Source organism: Aspergillus welwitschiae (genome assembly GCF_003344945.1).
Source record: "Aspergillus welwitschiae strain CBS 139.54b unplaced genomic scaffold BDQ94scaffold_26, whole genome shotgun sequence".
Lineage (NCBI taxonomy): Eukaryota > Fungi > Ascomycota > Eurotiomycetes > Eurotiales > Aspergillaceae > Aspergillus > Aspergillus welwitschiae.
In genome coordinates, this window is record NW_020798720.1 from 1 (window position 1) to 16986 (window position 16986).

Here is a 16986-nt window from a genome sequence, read left to right on the forward strand (position 1 = left end):
TAAATAATTTTCTAATATTAATTAGTATCAGATAATACTCGTGAAAAACTAAACTATAAAATATAATTTAGTAATATTTAATAGTATTATTAAAATCTAGTAGAAATTAAAAAATAGTTAATTATTTTTAAATACAGCTGTTATAAGCTATAAAATAAGAATAGAAATTTAATAATTATAATAAATATTGATTAGTTTTCTGAATTATATAAGTAGTTACTATAAATCTTAAAATATTAAAAAAATAATAAATTTTTAATTTATATTAATAACTGCAGAAAGTACTGCTTATTGAAATAATTTTAGATTATTAATATTTTAAATATATAAAATAATAATAGTTAGCTGTCCAGCAGCAGACTATTAGAGAATAAAATATATAGAAATATTAAGAATATAAATAATAAAAATTATTTTTATTTATTTAATATATAATTATTCTGTATTAATAGTAGCTAGAAGATTTTTAAAATATTTTTATAGAAAATAAATATACTTAAATTTAATAGAAGTTTAATAGATACTATCTTCAGTTATTAATAGTTATATTATAGATACTTATATAAAATATATTAACTGGCCGGAGTAGCACTAAGTTTATAAAAAAAAAATTTAATATTATTAAATTAAATAGAATATAATTTTTCTTAAGTAGAAATATATGGATTTAACCAGATGATATTAATTTTAATTAAAAAACTAAATATTAAAAAATAATAAAGATAAATAGTCAGATTAAATAATATTAATTTTAATTAAGAAATTAGATATTAAAATAATAAAAATAAATATAATTAATAAACTAATTAAAAGAAAGTAAACTATCTTTCTAAATAAAAAATAAATAAATTCTAAGATAAAAAATAAATAAAATAATTTAATTTACTTAGAAAAGATCAGCTAGAGGTAAAGAGACTTTATTTATACTTAATTTACTAATAATCTAGATCATTGATATTTAATCATCAGACAAAGAAAGCGGGGTCAAAAGTAGGGTCAAAGACAGTGAATGATAATCATGATATCAAGGAACACGAGATTTCACATGTAAAAGGATCTGGCCCATGTTTTTCCTTCTGAGCTGGAAACTCCATATAACTTGTATGGGAAATGTAGTTGATCTGGGTTTTTCCGGGTTTATTGATTTTTAATAATTCAATAAGAATTGAATTAGTAATGGAATAGGTTTACCAGCCGACAAAATATATATTTTAAATGGATATTAGATGTCTTTCTATTCCAGATTAATCAATACTATTAAATTTGATAGATTTTCTAGATAACAGCTGATATGAGGACAGGTACCGTCTATAATCAAGGAAAATAAATGGATCTGTTGTTAATAATAGACTAGATATTTGTTGATATCCAGAATTTTTGTAGAAAAACAGGTTTCTATATATTACATATAATAGATTAGTTGTAAGTCTAGCAGTTTATATCTTTGATATATACTGAAAGAAGTAGATGGAGACAGTCTTCAGTTGTGCAAAAATCTGATTTATCTGATAAAATAAATTATTAAGAAAGATCTGATGGGCTGTTGATTTGTGTGGGCTTTTAATTATAGGCCTGTTGTGGGATAAGGCTGGTAGGAAAAAATGACTGTTGTATATATAATGGTGGAATCTAGCAATGTAAATAAAAGTGCTGAATCTTATCTGCTGGATATGCTGGATGATCTTGCCGGCGCAGAAGCCGGGGTGGTCCTGGAAAAAGAGATAGATATTGAGAATATTAGAAGATGAGGGGTAGAGAATAGGAGGGGAGGAGGTGATGAAATGGAAAAGATGAGGTGGAGGGAGAGATGAGATGGGGGATGGGATGAGATGGAAGGGATGATGTGAAGAAGGGGGATGAGGTGAAGATGAGAAAGGACGAGCGAGCAAGAAGAGAAAGAACAAGGCCCAACACCCCGTGACCGCCCAAAGAAGACATCAGTTCACGTCATCTAGGGACGTATTCACTACTGGGACTGTAATAAACCAGTATTGCTAATTGCATAGGACCATTGCCTGGTCCTACGAAGTTGATAATAGTCAAAGAATACAATCACATAGATACAGAGTACTAATGGACAGCAAACTGTTTCTTAAGTTGCTCGATGGCGGATCTTATGGACAGTCGCTTCTTATACTGCATACTACATTACGGACCATAACACCCACAAAAACCAAAATTGCCATCCTTCAGGCTGTGGTATCATGATAGAACCAACTACTTGCATCAAGAACGTGTAATTATTTGCTATGTTTGTCATCAGTAGTCACTATTTATTCGTAAATTTGCCCAGTCATCTACCTCTATATCGTTCTACGGCCAATTTTGCCATACGACTTTCCAGACTAACAAAAATGTGCCAAAACCATTTCCCCCTTTAAGGCTCCTCCGTCTTCCCCTTCAAGGCACCATGGCCCATCTTCAGTGAAGTGTGGCTCTGCACAGAGAGGTCCGAATGGTTGTGAAAGCATCTAACGCCTAGTCTTCCATCCAGCAGGATTGGTCTCTCGAGCGAGGCATAACCGCGTGGAGGGAGCCACTCGGCGCGCCGCCGAGGAGCCTGTGAGGGCCTTTTCAGTTTGGTGTAAAAGGTCCAGAATGATGCCAGGCAAGCCATCATGATCGCTATAATCGCATCGTCAGATTTTTTTTACATCTGCCGATCAGTGACAAGACTTACCCACACAGATCTCGATCGCGTTCCAGAAGACGAGCCAGGCAGGGCTCAGGATGCCCGTCCCTGAGACACTTAGCTCAAGCCGCACCAGCGCGATGATGATGATGAACGCCGTCAGGAAACTGACACCGATCAATGCGAGCTTTCTCCGAACGTTGATTTTCACTCTCCACATGATATGTCCAGAGAGAACGATAACTAATCGCGATATGTTAAACGGAAGAAAGTCAAGCGAGAGGGATGGTCGTACTGGCTGCATCAGACACAATATCCATACTTGTTGCGACCTTGAGGCGTACACGTTCGTACCAGATTGAATGCGCACTCGCACAAGCCTCTGTTTCATAGCGCGGTTAGGCTGGAAGCACGACCAGAATGGAAAGAAAGGATAGAGCTGACCGATGATATTCTCAAAGGAAGCCATTTCACATGCGTAATCCATGCTACCCAATGTACCACCATAGCAGGCGATAACAAACGTTAAGACCGCCCACCAGAGGATGCGTTGTGCACGATATCGATTCCCCAGATGTCGGAAGAAAAATATGAAGGACAGCTTAACCAGCCACAGACTGGTATACGAGAGGAGGTATCCGGCCAGCTGGCTACGTAGGTACTGCTCCTCAATGATCCTGATATTTACCGGCAACTTCGAGTAATCAACTGAGCCGGTGATGAGGGTCCCCACGTAGAACAGCTGCTTATAGAATACCGACCACACGATACAGTTTGCGAGGGATAGTAGCCAAGCTGCTAAGATGAGGGCATCGTGTGTGTGCCACTTGCGGTCGACGTAGTATTGGAGGAGCAGCCGGACAAGCACGAAGAAGAATGTTATTGTCAAACAGACCCAAAGTACGGCCTTGACGGGACAAAACTAGTCAGCTAGGAATGTTTTTGGTTCAATGGGGGGCATTCTTTCAGACGTACCACAAATGCAGCCTCGTTTATATAGTTACTAGCCATGACACCCCAAGTTTCACGCCTCTGGAAGACACAACATCCAGCACAGCTCGTTAGTAGTGAACTGCTGCAGGAATGGAGGGGGCAACATAGCTAGCTATGTACCCCGAGCAGTCAGACTGATGATCAGACTTAGCAAATAGCCCTTCATGCACCTAACAAAAAGATGTATGCAGGTGGAGAGACTAAGTACTACGTCGCTGCACTTCCCCACCTATCGGAGCGTCCTCTACAGACAAGAGACTACCACAATGACCAAGTTGTAAGCAACCGTACGCCGTGTGCATTACTAGGACAATTAAAATGTGCTTCATGGGCCGCCATACACTGCCTGCTTCAAAAGTACGAAGCAATTTTGTCAGCCTGCTTACCAGCAACTTTTCGCAAGGTTGGCTTACTACACTAGTGCTTCCCATTGATTTCCCGGAGGATCATTAAGCACTAACAACTGAACTCTCTCTTTATACTAGTTACAACGGCCAACAATCATATCATTTGGCGATCGGTACAATGGAAGCATGTCGGACCTTTTTTTTTCTGCTTCACATGACGGCAATTTCGCTCCCATGCGCACACTCACAAGCAGTGGGATTAATTGAACTAGTTTGTACAGGCGCGGAGAAATATGAGAGTGAGGGGTAGATGGGGCGGAGTGCTGCACGCACTAATTTCGCGACGCCCTGGTCATGATTGATCGGCGTTAGATGAGCTATAATAAGAAGCTGTTGCTGCAAGTTTGGTCACATTTGCTTCCAGGCTTGAGGTACTAGTTTCTGGCATGCATGGGAATAGCCTTGTTGCGTAGCAGTCGGTCTTCAGACTGTCCTTTTGATATTCATGTTTACTAGTTTAAACAAGAGTGAGACAGTTTCCATAGGCCTTCTCCGGCATTTTATAGAGCAATCCTTAAGTTTGATGCTACTGTAGAGGGGGAACAGAAAGTGAGGGGTTGGTTCAGCAGCTTAGTACATTCCCGTCACATATTTTGCCAACCACAAGCACGCTATGCCTGCTTCTTCCCTTGCAGAAGGCACTAGAGAAGGTTCCCATATTGCTAGGACGCTAGCACTATCTTCACCCGCCTGCACTCTTCTGTTGATGCACAATAGACACCAACTGCCGTAACAGGTTCAAGAACTGCCTTGCAGCATCCCGACAACGCTCACCGGGACCGCCGAGTCATTAAGACCCGCGTTAGAGCGATACAACATCGGATAAAGATATGCAGGAAACGACCAGACCAAAAAGCCACCAACCCAAAGATATCCGATCAACCGTTCGCCGCGAGAAGCTTTCCAATTGCGGGACGGCCCGCCACGTAGAACAAAGTAAGCATTGACAGCAAAATCCTCCATCATTAATCCGAGGGCCTGCGTGCAGAAGAACTGCATAGCCCCAGAGCTAGAGGACGATAGCCCCGACGACAGGTCAATGAGAAAGTGCATGAATGCTGAGGTTGCAAACACCATCACAACTTTGGCATATCGGTCGGCGAGAGTCCCTGGTTGGAAGCGAAAGACATCACGAGCGAAAAAGCGAGAGATTGCACGGAATTTATGGGAATTGGATTGGTGCCACACGCGACTAGATAGGACATCAGCCCCATTTTGGATCAGGAGAAGAATAGGAGGGGTTGCCTACCTCCAAAGTCTTCGCAGGCTATACGCGTCCGACAAGTCTCCATAGAAAGGAGGCCAGTCCTGCGGCTTGCTCCACCTCAGAAGAACGCTGGTGAATGCAAAGAGGTAATAGAAGCCTCCCTGACTGGCCAACAGACCTATACCAGCTGCAATGCCAGAACAGATTCGAATGATGATCTCTTCTGCAGTGATTTCGGAGAGTCTCCGAAAGAATGGCACACGAGATGCAATGAGGAAGCGAGATCCTACCTCAGGATCACCCATTGACCCGAGCACATCAAGGCCCAGATAACTGAGGAGAATAATCCCCACAGATCGACAGAGAAATGCGGTTCGGTCGCGGGTTACGGCCTCAGGGACGTTGTGTACCTGTTCAGGCGTCCCAATGCATCGCGCGTTGAAGGCCGCCCAGACGCCAAACCGCAGCCGGGCCCAGGTTGGATTTAGCGTCTCCGGCGATTTCGCTTGTGAGGGGTCGACAAATTCCCACCGCGTCAACAAGCCAATGTCAATATAGTGAAGCAGTAACATGACCGAATAGCCGCCTGCGAGGCTGGCCCATGGTGTTCGAATGAAGTATTCCAATGCGGTGGAGATACAGTGGCCAGTACATAGTGCAACGATTACCAATGCACCAGGCCTCAGGCTTGACTGAGCCGGGGTAAAGCCGAGCGTGGTCACCACCACGGCAGTTTGTAGAGCAATTGATGAGAGGGGATTCAAAGACATTCTCTATAAACCGCTGGTCTTTATTGCAGTCGGCACACAATAACAGAGGCTGGCGGGCAAAGCAGAAGACAATGAATGCATTATGGGTTGATGGGAATATGAGGACCCGTGAAAAGGGGCAATAACGCAGGGAAGATTGGACCTATAATCGCCTAAAGTTGGCCAAATGAGAGAGCAAGGGAGTACCCTTGCAAAGACCAACTCATACTACAGCAACCGGATCAATCTACATGGTGATTGCGGTTGGTTTGTTGGTCCAGTCTTTGGCCTGCATACGAAGGCGAACAGCGGCTCCAGCGGTCTGGACCCTCCACCGAGGGGGCCTACAGTTGGGCCTCTTCGGGGGCTTTGTAGTGCGGTTAACCGAATACGTTTAGCTATCTAGTGCTTACTCCAGACTCCACCTGTCGATCAGTTACCCGAGCCGTCTCATCTGAGGCCTTGCTCTAAACCATCGCCCTGAATAAGGGGTGGCGTTTACACTCCAGCAAAGGATGAAATAAGGCTTGTTTCAACACATATACGATGACCTTCCTACAAGAGTGAATCTCAATAATCCTGGTCTCTTTGGCATCCACGCCTAGGTGGCCATAAAACCAGCTGAAAGGCCACTTTATTCATGATACTGAATGTCGGGCCCTCTTCCCCAAATCATCTTCTACCTATTGATAAGACAATGGTTACCTGTGATATTCACACACACTATTGAGCCTGGTCAGGGTATCCATCTCTTCAACAGTCATTTCCCGTTCTTCTGCAGGGGGCCCATGAAGAATACATCCTTGAATAGAGCAGGAAAGATCCATTATGACCCGGCATCGCATATTCTGGTTGGTAGGATTGCTGATGAGATGATGGACCATCGACAGCATATACCTAGGCGGTTTCGGTGTCAGGATTCGTAAATCAGAATCAAATGTGGCTGGAGCTTCAAATGTACATTCAACAGTTAAATAAAGAGCAGAGAGGGGATAAAGATGAACGGGGGATTCGTGTTCAATGTTTCTAGTATGAATATGGCAGAGTCCATCCCAGTCCCCAAGATAGACATTAGAGTGCTTAGGCTTTGCCACCTGAAGAAAGCCAATCTCTGTGGGTACTTGAGAAGCAAATGGAAGGGACTCGTCAGGGACAGCCCATTCAATAGCCTAGTGAGGAGTCAGTCACTTTCAAGCAATAATGAGATGATCATCGTCTACGCCTACGAAAAGGACGCTTTCCCAACGCTGAATGCAATCTGTAAGCTATATTCCATGACTGGAATATGGTTATCTATGAGCGCCTTTAAAGCTATGCTCGCACTCGCATCGTGCAGTTGCACACTATTCCACTCATCCGGCAATCTCGGTACCGGGGTGTCTTGAGTGAACGTCGATGCAGAGGCGTCTGCCTTCGTGTGTGGAGCATTTGAGTGTGTAAGAGCAAGGTCTGGTTTCAGCAAGATCAGCAGACTGAGGATAAGAAAACACAGAAGCGAGAATGGAAGATCTCTTATACTTACCACATGTGGAAGAGCTAGAATTCCCTTGCGCTGAAGCAACCGACGCTATATTGTGGTCTTCAGAAGACACACTTGGGTCATCAGGCAAAGTGAGTCGAGATGTTGAACGATCCATTGCATCCAGTCGTCACGCGAAACAGCTAGGCGGTAAGTACAAGAAAAAAAGCTTGGCTAAAAAGTATGCACTGACAGACTACTAGTGTTTATGGCACCACAAGACCGAATCAATCTTGGAAGTTTCCTCACCTGAGACTGTAAGTGTCATGACTGGTTGAAGAAAGACATAGTCATGTGTCTGAACGACAAATCTGCAATGAAACAAGCTATAAACCGGACTCTCGGCTCATCTAGATGAGCAATATCATATGTCTTATACTATAAACGATAGCGCGGGTAACACTCATCTATATCCATCTCTACTTTCATTTACATCCGGCATCGTCTCCGTAGTAATCTCCACCTTGACATCCTTAAATATCCTAACTCCGCTATGCATACTTGCTCCATTCTCAGCAAGCTCAATATCATCCTGTAGCTGCGTGAGACCCTCCTTTCGACGGCCTCGGCTTCCCCCAGTATAATCATAAGTGTAGCTCTTATAACGACGCGCAAGACTGCTGTTTTCACCGATCAAGCGGGGGGCGTAGCGGCGGAGGAAATTTCGGAGGAAGGGGAGGCAGCTGCAGATAATGGCAAAGTTTGCTTCGATGTTGCTAGAGCAATTATGTTACTATAAGAAAGAGGAGCAGGGGTAACGGCATACTTACATCCACAAGTCCGGTCGACCGATATTGTAGGTTGGGTCAGGGGAGTTGAGAAAGGGAATCAATGTGATCAGACGGATGATGCCCGTGACAAGAGTTCTAAATTGTCAGCAGGTAACATGAATGGTGATGATCACGATACTCACGCGCAGCCAACCATGAACATCAGAGAGAGGCCTAGCTTCTGTATTCCCGGCATATTCAGCCCCAAGACCGTTGGGATAGGTACCAGAATCAACGCAATATCGGAGATGATATTCAACACGGCTGTTGCAACATACAGCGCGTATTGGTTGACACATGTCCCCGTGACTGATATATTCCACCCTTTTTGAATTGGATGGCAGCCGAAAATGAAGGCCATGACGAGCGCAAAGCTGTAGCTACTGACCACGAACGCGATGCCGTATAGAATCCATTGTTGATACCGTTTGTGACACAAAATGCGGTACTAAAGGATAATCAGGCTAATTTTTGCAAGGGCAAGAGCGGGGACGTAGACAATGGCTGCGGAGAGGACAACCTTGATATATACTTCATAGACTGCAGGCGTCACATTCCAAAAGTGGACTCCCATGCCCCCGTGTTTGTATCCATCTGATATGTTAGTAGAGTAGTAGCCAATGGCAGTAGCCACTTACAGATGGAGCATGCTTGGGTGCTCACAGAGAACACCTGGAGCAAGATTAGCGGGAATAGCTTCAGTTCCAATCGCTGAGACAGCCTACCCAAGCAAGAATAATTGACACTTTAACAGTCAGACAGACACGCTCATCAACGATACAGCCAACATACCATCATCCCATCCGAACTTGTGCAGCAAATGTGCTTTGGTATACACTCGCAGGACTAAGCAGCTAGTGCTGATGATTAAGCCCGCCGAAATCACCGCCATATTGGCCGTATACAAATGGCGATGGGAGTAGTCAAAATCGTATGTCTCCCCCGGAGGAGGATTCGCCATTGTAGTAATGGCCATATTCAAGTGGCATCGAAGGCCAACAGCCTCTCACTGAAGCCTCACACTGTCATAAAGCATAGAAGGGTTCCAGAAGGGAGCTTATACTCTGAGGTGGCCCCTGAGGCATGGGAAGGCCTAGTCGATGGCACAGACATGATGGGGAGAAAGAATTTGCATTTGTTCATTTTTGTTTTTCCTTGCTTTTTCTCTTCATGGAAAAGCGTATTGATTACGCTCGATGGATTCCAACACGGAAGGTGCTATCGAAAGCTTATGCACGCTCTCCCAAGATGACAAGGATATGCGCATCCTTCGTTAGCCGTGGCAAATTGTACCACATTCCGTATATTACTGTGATTAACAATAACAATCCAACCAGGCTTGGGAACTTTCCCGGTGCATGGATAGTGTCATCCTTGTGGAGCGTCCAATATGCCATCGCGTCCAGCCGTCGTCCGGGCCAAAGCCTGGCCGTCCAGAGGCCCGAGAGACGGCGGGAGGAGTGGAAAAGATCGGTGGTAGAGCCCCAAGAAGCGAACGATTAGACCGTGCTAGTTCGGATCGCGTTGAAACGGCTCGTGCTGGCTTCATTATCGGCTCCACCGCGATGCGGGTTGACTGCGCCGCAAATTTAAAAAGGCACTAATTCCGTGTCAAAAATGGCGCAGCCTAGCAAGGCAAAATGAGGGGGTGGAGCTTGTGTTGTCTAATTTATTCTGTTCGTTTTCGTGGTCTACTGTACAAAATTACTTCGACTAGTCGTAAATTTTGAACTCGATGGTGCTTAAACCTGGCTGATCTTGAAGCCACCTGGAACCTGTACCTGAAACACTCCATCTGGATCGTACTGCTTGGCCACGCGGGAGATAAACTCAACATTCTCCTCGCCATAGCCCTTGAGAGGGTTCTGCGACTTGTCGGCGTAATTGAGATAAATGTACTCATTGTGCGCACCAATCGATTTGGCGTATTCATCAACCTCCTCCAGGATCGACTGAACAAGGCCGATGAAGAGATCGTCGTCCCTTGCATCATCCCAGGAGTAATCGAATAGTATTTCTGTAAACGGATTAGTGCTGCGCTAGAAACAAGGTCGGGTTACATACGGATCAGGTTCTCGTCAAACCGTTCCAAACCCAGAACGTTGCCACCCTTCTCCACGCTGTGCTGAGCGAAAAGCTTGGGCCAGGGCTGGATGATGGTATCCATGGCCCAGTAGTCACTCTTGACATGGGCCTTGGCCTTTTCAATGTTGTTGTTGTGAAGGTCAATCGCCTTGCGAAGGACTTTGACGTCGTTCTTGTACGTGCCGGTGGTGAAAATATCACTGAGTTGTTAGCGCCCCAAGCAACGAGAACTCGACTTAAACACCACCATCGACTACCTTCCAAGAAGGAAGATGACCGAAGATGGCTATCTATTGGACACTTACCGGTAGCCCGCCGCCTGAACCAGCTCTTGTGTCAGGTTGTAAATCGTAGCAAAGCGCATCGTGTCGGTGGTGTTTGGAATACTCGTAAATTCATGGAATGCAGGAGCAAAGGCAACAGGTTTGGTGTATTCCAAGGCATCGGCAATGATGTTCTGACCTGTTGTCGAGCTGTATTCCCACATCCCAATCCAGGATGCGTATGGGTCATTGTGGATGTTGTTGGTAAAGTTCACAGCGGCCGAGAGCTGCCGGGCGGTGGTTGAATTATCATAGACGACTAATCCACCCCAAAGCATATCATGAGGCAACGTCTTGAGGTCATACTTTGTGACAACTCCAAAGTTGATCGAGCCACCCTTCAGCGCCTTGTACAGATCAGGATGGCTAGTCCGGTTGGCATTGACGATCGATCCACTGGCAAGAACGACTTCAAAGTTCTCGATATTATCACATGCGAAGCCTACACGGGCGGTGTAGAAGGTGTTTCCACCTATCAGGGCATTAGACATGCAACCACTTTCGTTTGAACTGTCGCTGAATCTTACCTCCGATCAAGAACCCACCCACGCCAACTGGTCCACCGCGTCCGCCAGGTACTGTGACTCCGTACGGATCAAGAGCCTTGTAGACCGCCTGCCAGCGCGCCCCTGGCTGGATAGATGCAACGCCTTTGTCCTTGTGGTATGTGGTGCTCTTCATCATGGACAAATCAATGGTAACACCCTGTCCGATATCCGCTGCACCAGGCCAGGTGGTATGACCACCACTGCGCACGGCAAATGGACATTGCGTTTCGCCGGTTTGTGTCAGAGTCGAGACAATGAGCGAGACATCCTCTGTAGAGTGTGGCTGTACAATACACGTAGGATCGAGCTGAACATTGACCGCAAAGTAAGATGCGACGGACTCATTGTATGCAGCGCTGGTAGGGTAAAGGACTTGATTACGCAGGGAGGTCGCTTGCAGAGCGGCGCACTAGGTGACAAGGCTATTAGTACACCGACTAAGTACTGAACATGAACCACATACACAAAGTTGCGTAGAGCCAAGCCCGAGGCTGGCCTCGGGCAGAATGCTGAGAACAGGGACTGCCGCACTGGAGACCTTCATTTTGAGTTCAACGCTGATAGAATTTCTCCGTTAGCAGAGTCCCTCGAGATGGCTACACTTCATAATATATGCCGAAGCCCCTAGATCAAGCGGACTGCGGGAAGACTTCCACGATTAGCGCCTTTTCATAGCGGATACTCCTTGCCTGTGCTTTGACAGCCGGAGTGGTCCCGAGTCGCAACGAAGTAAGTAGTAAGTACATGGCTACACGGGGCAAGTCAACCCGTATGGCACGATTGAATTGGGGTAGCCATAGATGGAGAGGGTAAAGTTGTTCTGTGGAGCAGATTGTATGAAGCGAAGGCGTTCGTGTGCGAATCCCTATACGAGCGTGTCGATCAATTGCCGTCTGCGTAGTAAGACATGCTGCAAGCCCAAACTGGCGATTGCACCGGTGGTTCAGATTGTCTAATAACAAACCGAGGCTTGATTTGACGGCTGGGTGGCCCGGTTAGTGGGTCTCTTGACGACAGACACACTTTATTCGCAGTGGAGCTCCCTTATATAGTGGGAAAGCTAGTTGGCAGCGTACTAGATTTTAGCGTTGTCAATCGAGCGGACGGGAAACCAACCCGGAGAACTAGACAGCCGCCTTGCCAGTATCTGTGACATAAAAGAGCGAAAATGAGGAAATCTTATTGAGTATGCTTCAAGGCATAGTAAGGTGTGCACGCAGGTTAAACACAGAGCCCAAATCTGAAGATGTTCCCGACCAATGTGCGCGGATGCAGGGATAAGGGCCAATGAAGGCGCGAAGCAATTGCCTAATCACCGAATTGACAGGGTCATGGCAATTTACTCAGAAAGAAGGTGTTGGCTTGCGCTTCGTCTCGTCCTGCATCCATACCCCTCCACGGGTTCCACCATCACCGTCGCACCTCCGAAGTTCAGCCAGCTCACGCCCTCTCATAAGGTCCGTCGTTTCTGTTTGCTCCCAACCGCTTCATCCTACGATTCTCCACTTGGTAATCCAATCTGGTGTTTGGACTCGGAATTAATCACCGGTTCTAGCCTGTCTATTCCGAATTGGCCTTATTTGGCAAATTTCCGTGTGTTCTGTGGCTGGATGCTGATAGCAAGGCTGCTAATAGATTACCACCTATTAGACACGAAGCCGGAGATACCTCGGCTACATATTGCAGATGTAATTCCGTGGCGGTAGCAGTCAAGCGCAGTCGAGCATATCGATTGGTTTAGTAGCAACTTGATGTAGTAAAAGATTATGTAGGTGAATCACTTTCTTCCCTTCCCAGGTCCATCCTGTTTTCGATGGTATTACCCAGCTTGTTGAGTAATATACTTGTACTTTTCCTTGAGATAGACTAGGCGTAGTGGCTGAGATTAGACTTCATAACATGGATGAAGTCTATATGGCATCGTACCTGTAAATGAGATTCTAATGCAAAAGTTGGGTTCTGTCTTTGATGAGGCAGATTGAAACTCTTGTCATCAACACCCTTTTGTGCCGGTAATCGTCCAACCAATCCTAGAAAGAGACCTGGTTGAATTCAGCCTTATCGGCCATTCTTCGTTTTATCCGAGCTTGCAAGCCACCCCAGCACCTGTAGCAGGTATGATTTTCTAAGTGTCTGTGTCCTTGGTTTGGATTCCCGGCGCTAAACCGGTATACTCCTCATGGTAGTCGCACATACAGACTGTCCTGCTGGCAACGACGTCGTTGTTACCGCCGCAAAGCTTCAGCTGACAGTAAGACTAAAGTGACTGAAGATTTTTTCATTATGGGAGTGTCTGTAATCCTCTCGAAGCCTCTTTTAAAAGACTTAATCGGGATATTTCCAGTGTTGTAAACGGTGTTCATATGTTGTTAAGCTGCTCCGTCGCGGAATCAATCCGAGCGGCAGGCGGTGGGGAAACAAACAGTGCAAACACCGCATCTTATCAGAAAACTTTCCAATCCTAATTGCGAAAGTTGATCAGTCAACTGCAGACGCCCCGGCCTTGTACCTGTCGCCGGTGCCGCAATGCTCTCCTGATTATACGGGCGCGCGAGAGAGAAGGGGAATGATTTCGTCATCTTCCCTAATCCCATGCCTGTGGTGCGGTTGCCTCTTGGCCTTCTTATTCTTCGATCATGAGCAGCCCAACTCCATATGAACCAGAGGAAGACGACGACGATACATCGGAATACAAGCCCGAAATCAAGCCTTCGCAAACAAGCGCCCCGTTACCGGTCCCTCCGTCAACTGGTCCCACTTCGTCGACAGCATATCCACCCGTGCAAACGTCGAGGACGGAGCGCAGATCCGCAAGAGGCACGCGAGCCCAGGCGCTAGAGGAGCTACAATTATCGCTATCGAGAGAGTCCGTGGAGGCATACTCCAGCGTTCTTGCGGGGTTCATCGAAGATCATGCGCCCGTTCCTACAATCGACGGTGGCGAAAACCACACTACATCGCAGAATGGAATCGTGACGTGGACATCAAACGAAAAGGAAGTACTATATCATGTTTTGGATAGGAAGAGCAAGAATGGGATCCAAGAAATCTCCCGTCAGCTGGGCTCGAAATCTGAGCTTGAAGTTCAGGAGCATTTGAACCTGCTCCATAATGGCCTGGAAAGACAGCACCTGAAGGATCGTCATACAAGGACGATTATTTTAGGTGAGGTTCCCGCAGCAGCTGAAATAAGCAAGGACTGCTGTGATGAGCTCGACCAATACGCTGAGTTGGTTTCGATGGAGGAGCAGATGGCAGAAGATGTTGCTGGAAAGCAGAAGCACCGAGACCTGTGGATCATAAATCGAGAAACAGCAGAAGCACTTGCGCAGGAAGTCAAGTCCCAAGGCGCTGATCCAACTGCTAGCTCCAGTGCTCATCTAACGGCTGAGCTCTTCAATATGAGAAAGTGGATCCGGCTGTCAGAACGCTTCTTCATGAATTTTGGCGGTGCACGACTGGAAGACAACTGGGCCAATGTAGCCTTCGCTGATGAGACACCGTCCATGACCGCCGATTCATTTGCGGATTTCTATGCCTTGACAGTCAGTCTGACACGCCGTCTTGTTCAGTCATCTCTTTTCTTCGCAATGTCAAGGTTGCGGAATATGCGACAGACTGGCAATCAAAAGGCGAACGTCGTGAGGGCTCGCGATGTCAAGACAGCACTGGACGTGCTCAACATGCAACGGGACCGTTCCGACTACTGGGTCGGCCTTGCGCGGAGATGCAGTCTCAATGTTGAAGACTCTCGACATCGAAAGGGGTGGAAGGCAGTGCACATGGAGCACGATGAGGTAGAGGATATCTTGTCTGGGAGAATACCTCTCGAATCAGAGTCTCGTGAAAGAAGTGCCTCAAGGGGAAGATCGGGAAGTCGTGCGCCAGGGAATACGACAGATGCCGATGACGCAGATTACAGTGACGAGTCGGAGCTATCCTCTGCGGCATCATCTGTGCTCTCTTCGCCTGTTCTATTTCCAGTCGAGGAACAGCCAGTTGATCTAGAGGATGACCATGCTGAACAGATTGATGGGCAGATGAGCCGTCTCGAGGAAGTGAACCTATGGAAGCTCATTGGCGAGTCACCTCCACAACCCCTCGAAGCCCAAATCCAAGAGTATGAAGCGCAAGATGCTGTCCCACGGAGGCCACTTGGTCAGCGCAAGACAATGGAAGACTTGGTCGATTGGCGTGACAGGACGTTCTATCGCAGCGAGTGGGAGGAATACGGTCATGATCTTGTGGACCTTTACGATGATCTTTCAGAGAACCGGCGGAAGAGGCGACGTTTCGATCAGGATACGGATACAGAGCCTACAAATAGGCTGATTGCAGCTCCTAATCAGCAGAGTGCCAGCCTCCCTGATAGTCACATTGTGGGTGGCGACAGCGATGAGGCAGACGATAGGGATGACTACTATGAAATGCGGGTGGATGTGCCGACACCGTCGAAGTCTGAAATCGAGTCTCCAGAGAGAGAAGATTCATCGCCACAGGACGAGAGTCCAATATCTGAACATGCATCTCGCCTGATTCATGAGCTTGAAGGTCACGAAGGGTATCCGCCACGAAGAGACCTGAGATCGGGCGTTATGCTAGTCCCTTCCAAGGCCACGGAAGCAGACAGTCCTCCAAGTCGTCGCCTTCGTAGGGCGATCAAATCTGAATTAGATAATGAAACAGCATCTAGCACTGACGACAGTCTACCTGATCCGCGCGCAGCCTCGTCCGAAGACGAGGGGAGCGATGAAGGAGTGCCATTGTATTCACACCCAATGAGCCCAGCCGATCCGGTGTCGGATTGATCGATCCTACGGAAATGGTCATCGCATATTTTGGTTACTTATACGGGTCTGATTTTGTGTATGAATATTTTGATTATTTCATTCGGGTCTTTTTGTATATAAATTCATTCGGGATACCTACTTGCATGTTTCTATCTAGATACCTCGCCAATGCGGCTATAGACCTTGATTCAAATATAAACTTGGCTACTATTTGACTTTGCTTCCACAGTGTTGACCGCACAGCTGAGTAGTGATGAAGTTCAGGCCTTCTATAGCAATGGCTACTGCAGCCAGTCCACACAATATGTCTTCGCAAGAAAAGAGAGAGAAGAAAAAAAAAATCGTGGAACTTCTCTCATCTTGGATGAACAAGTGAAAGAAAACAAAAACAAAAAAGGAAAGGGCCGAACGCGATTTGAACGCGTGACCTTAAGATCTGCAGTCCCACGCTCTACCCCTGAGCTACCGGCCCCTTTCTTGTTGAAAAGTCGAGCGTCTTTTTGGATTATATTGCTTTGATGCCTGCAAATGCCAAAGAATTGCCATCTTCCGTGTCAATCGGATTTGTTTGTGTCCCTGCTGGTCCCTGGGAACCCATGTGTGTTCGGCTTCCCCTGGATCACCCACCAGTTACTACTTACTTTGGCATTTCCAGGTCTGCGAGTTCTCTTCGCATCTAATTTACTACGCTATATGTAACAGCTTGATATTCTCGTAGTTCTTCGTATGTGTTTATCTTTAACACCTCATGAGTGAGCTGTGCAAAGAATAAGTAGTATATATACTACGTTGAAGGGGCTGTGGGATTCACCCATGGGTACTTTCGCTTCTCGGCACATCTTCCATATGGTAGTGGCATGTGTCAGTGGATTGGGTTATGGCTTAAATACGTGCTGTGAATATTCCAGCAGCAACCAAAAAAAATAATGGCAAATGCTGTAGGTTCATACAAAGGACAACCTG

At 46.2% G+C, this 16986-nt stretch overlaps 7 protein-coding genes and 1 non-coding gene across 8 annotated transcripts; 2 read left to right on the forward strand and 6 right to left on the reverse strand.

The window, feature by feature from the left end:
* Positions 1 to 2377: 2377 nt before the first annotated feature.
* BDQ94DRAFT_172375 (uncharacterized protein) lies at positions 2378 to 3643 on the reverse strand (the record flags this gene model as incomplete). The annotated part of the gene is made up of 5 exons (XM_026771946.1): positions 2378 to 2625; positions 2681 to 2875; positions 2928 to 3014; positions 3077 to 3539; positions 3608 to 3643. The coding sequence occupies 5 exons, from the start codon at positions 3641 to 3643 to the stop codon at positions 2378 to 2380; spliced, it is 1029 nt and encodes a 342-aa protein (XP_026623953.1).
* A 1127-nt stretch (positions 3644 to 4770) lies between these two features.
* On the reverse strand, positions 4771 to 6009 carry BDQ94DRAFT_180661 (wax synthase family protein; the record flags this gene model as incomplete). The annotated part of the gene is made up of 2 exons (XM_026773684.1): positions 4771 to 5224; positions 5282 to 6009. 2 exons carry the CDS (start codon positions 6007 to 6009, stop codon positions 4771 to 4773), a joined length of 1182 nt encoding a protein of 393 aa, XP_026623954.1.
* A 1813-nt stretch (positions 6010 to 7822) lies between these two features.
* BDQ94DRAFT_180662 (uncharacterized protein) lies at positions 7823 to 9253 on the reverse strand (the record flags this gene model as incomplete). Its single annotated transcript, XM_026773685.1, has 6 exons — positions 7823 to 8223; positions 8278 to 8373; positions 8421 to 8725; positions 8771 to 8871; positions 8916 to 8998; positions 9066 to 9253. The coding sequence occupies 6 exons, from the start codon at positions 9251 to 9253 to the stop codon at positions 7911 to 7913; spliced, it is 1086 nt and encodes a 361-aa protein (XP_026623955.1). The 3' UTR covers positions 7823 to 7910.
* Positions 9254 to 9492: 239 nt separating this feature from the next.
* Positions 9493 to 9713, reverse strand: BDQ94DRAFT_147744 (uncharacterized protein). The gene has a single exon (XM_026767070.1). It carries the CDS (start codon positions 9672 to 9674, stop codon positions 9507 to 9509), a length of 168 nt encoding a protein of 55 aa, XP_026623956.1. The 5' UTR covers positions 9675 to 9713; the 3' UTR covers positions 9493 to 9506.
* Positions 9714 to 10019: 306 nt separating this feature from the next.
* On the reverse strand, positions 10020 to 11777 carry BDQ94DRAFT_172378 (FAD-binding oxidoreductase; the record flags this gene model as incomplete). The annotated part of the gene is made up of 5 exons (XM_026771947.1): positions 10020 to 10294; positions 10342 to 10562; positions 10668 to 11157; positions 11213 to 11642; positions 11697 to 11777. 5 exons carry the CDS (start codon positions 11775 to 11777, stop codon positions 10020 to 10022), a joined length of 1497 nt encoding a protein of 498 aa, XP_026623957.1.
* A 1786-nt stretch (positions 11778 to 13563) lies between these two features.
* BDQ94DRAFT_147747 (uncharacterized protein) lies at positions 13564 to 16229 on the forward strand. The gene has a single exon (XM_026767071.1). It carries the CDS (start codon positions 13870 to 13872, stop codon positions 16039 to 16041), a length of 2172 nt encoding a protein of 723 aa, XP_026623958.1. The 5' UTR covers positions 13564 to 13869; the 3' UTR covers positions 16042 to 16229.
* A 194-nt stretch (positions 16230 to 16423) lies between these two features.
* BDQ94DRAFT_t200 lies at positions 16424 to 16495 on the reverse strand. The gene has a single exon. It is a non-coding gene; the product is annotated as a tRNA-Cys (tRNA).
* A 22-nt stretch (positions 16496 to 16517) lies between these two features.
* On the forward strand, positions 16518 to 16738 carry BDQ94DRAFT_147748 (uncharacterized protein). Its single transcript, XM_026767072.1, has one exon. It carries the CDS (start codon positions 16552 to 16554, stop codon positions 16720 to 16722), a length of 171 nt encoding a protein of 56 aa, XP_026623959.1. The 5' UTR covers positions 16518 to 16551; the 3' UTR covers positions 16723 to 16738.
* Positions 16739 to 16986: the final 248 nt, after the last annotated feature.

Excerpts from the sequence above, each read along its gene's own strand:
- BDQ94DRAFT_147748 (XM_026767072.1), top strand. The coding sequence starts at position 16,552 with ATGCCAAAGAATTGCCATCTTCCGTGTCAATCGGATTTGTTTGTGTCC.
- BDQ94DRAFT_147744 (XM_026767070.1), bottom strand. The coding sequence starts at position 9,674 with ATGGCATATTGGACGCTCCACAAGGATGACACTATCCATGCACCGGGA.
- BDQ94DRAFT_147747 (XM_026767071.1), top strand. The coding sequence starts at position 13,870 with ATGAGCAGCCCAACTCCATATGAACCAGAGGAAGACGACGACGATACA.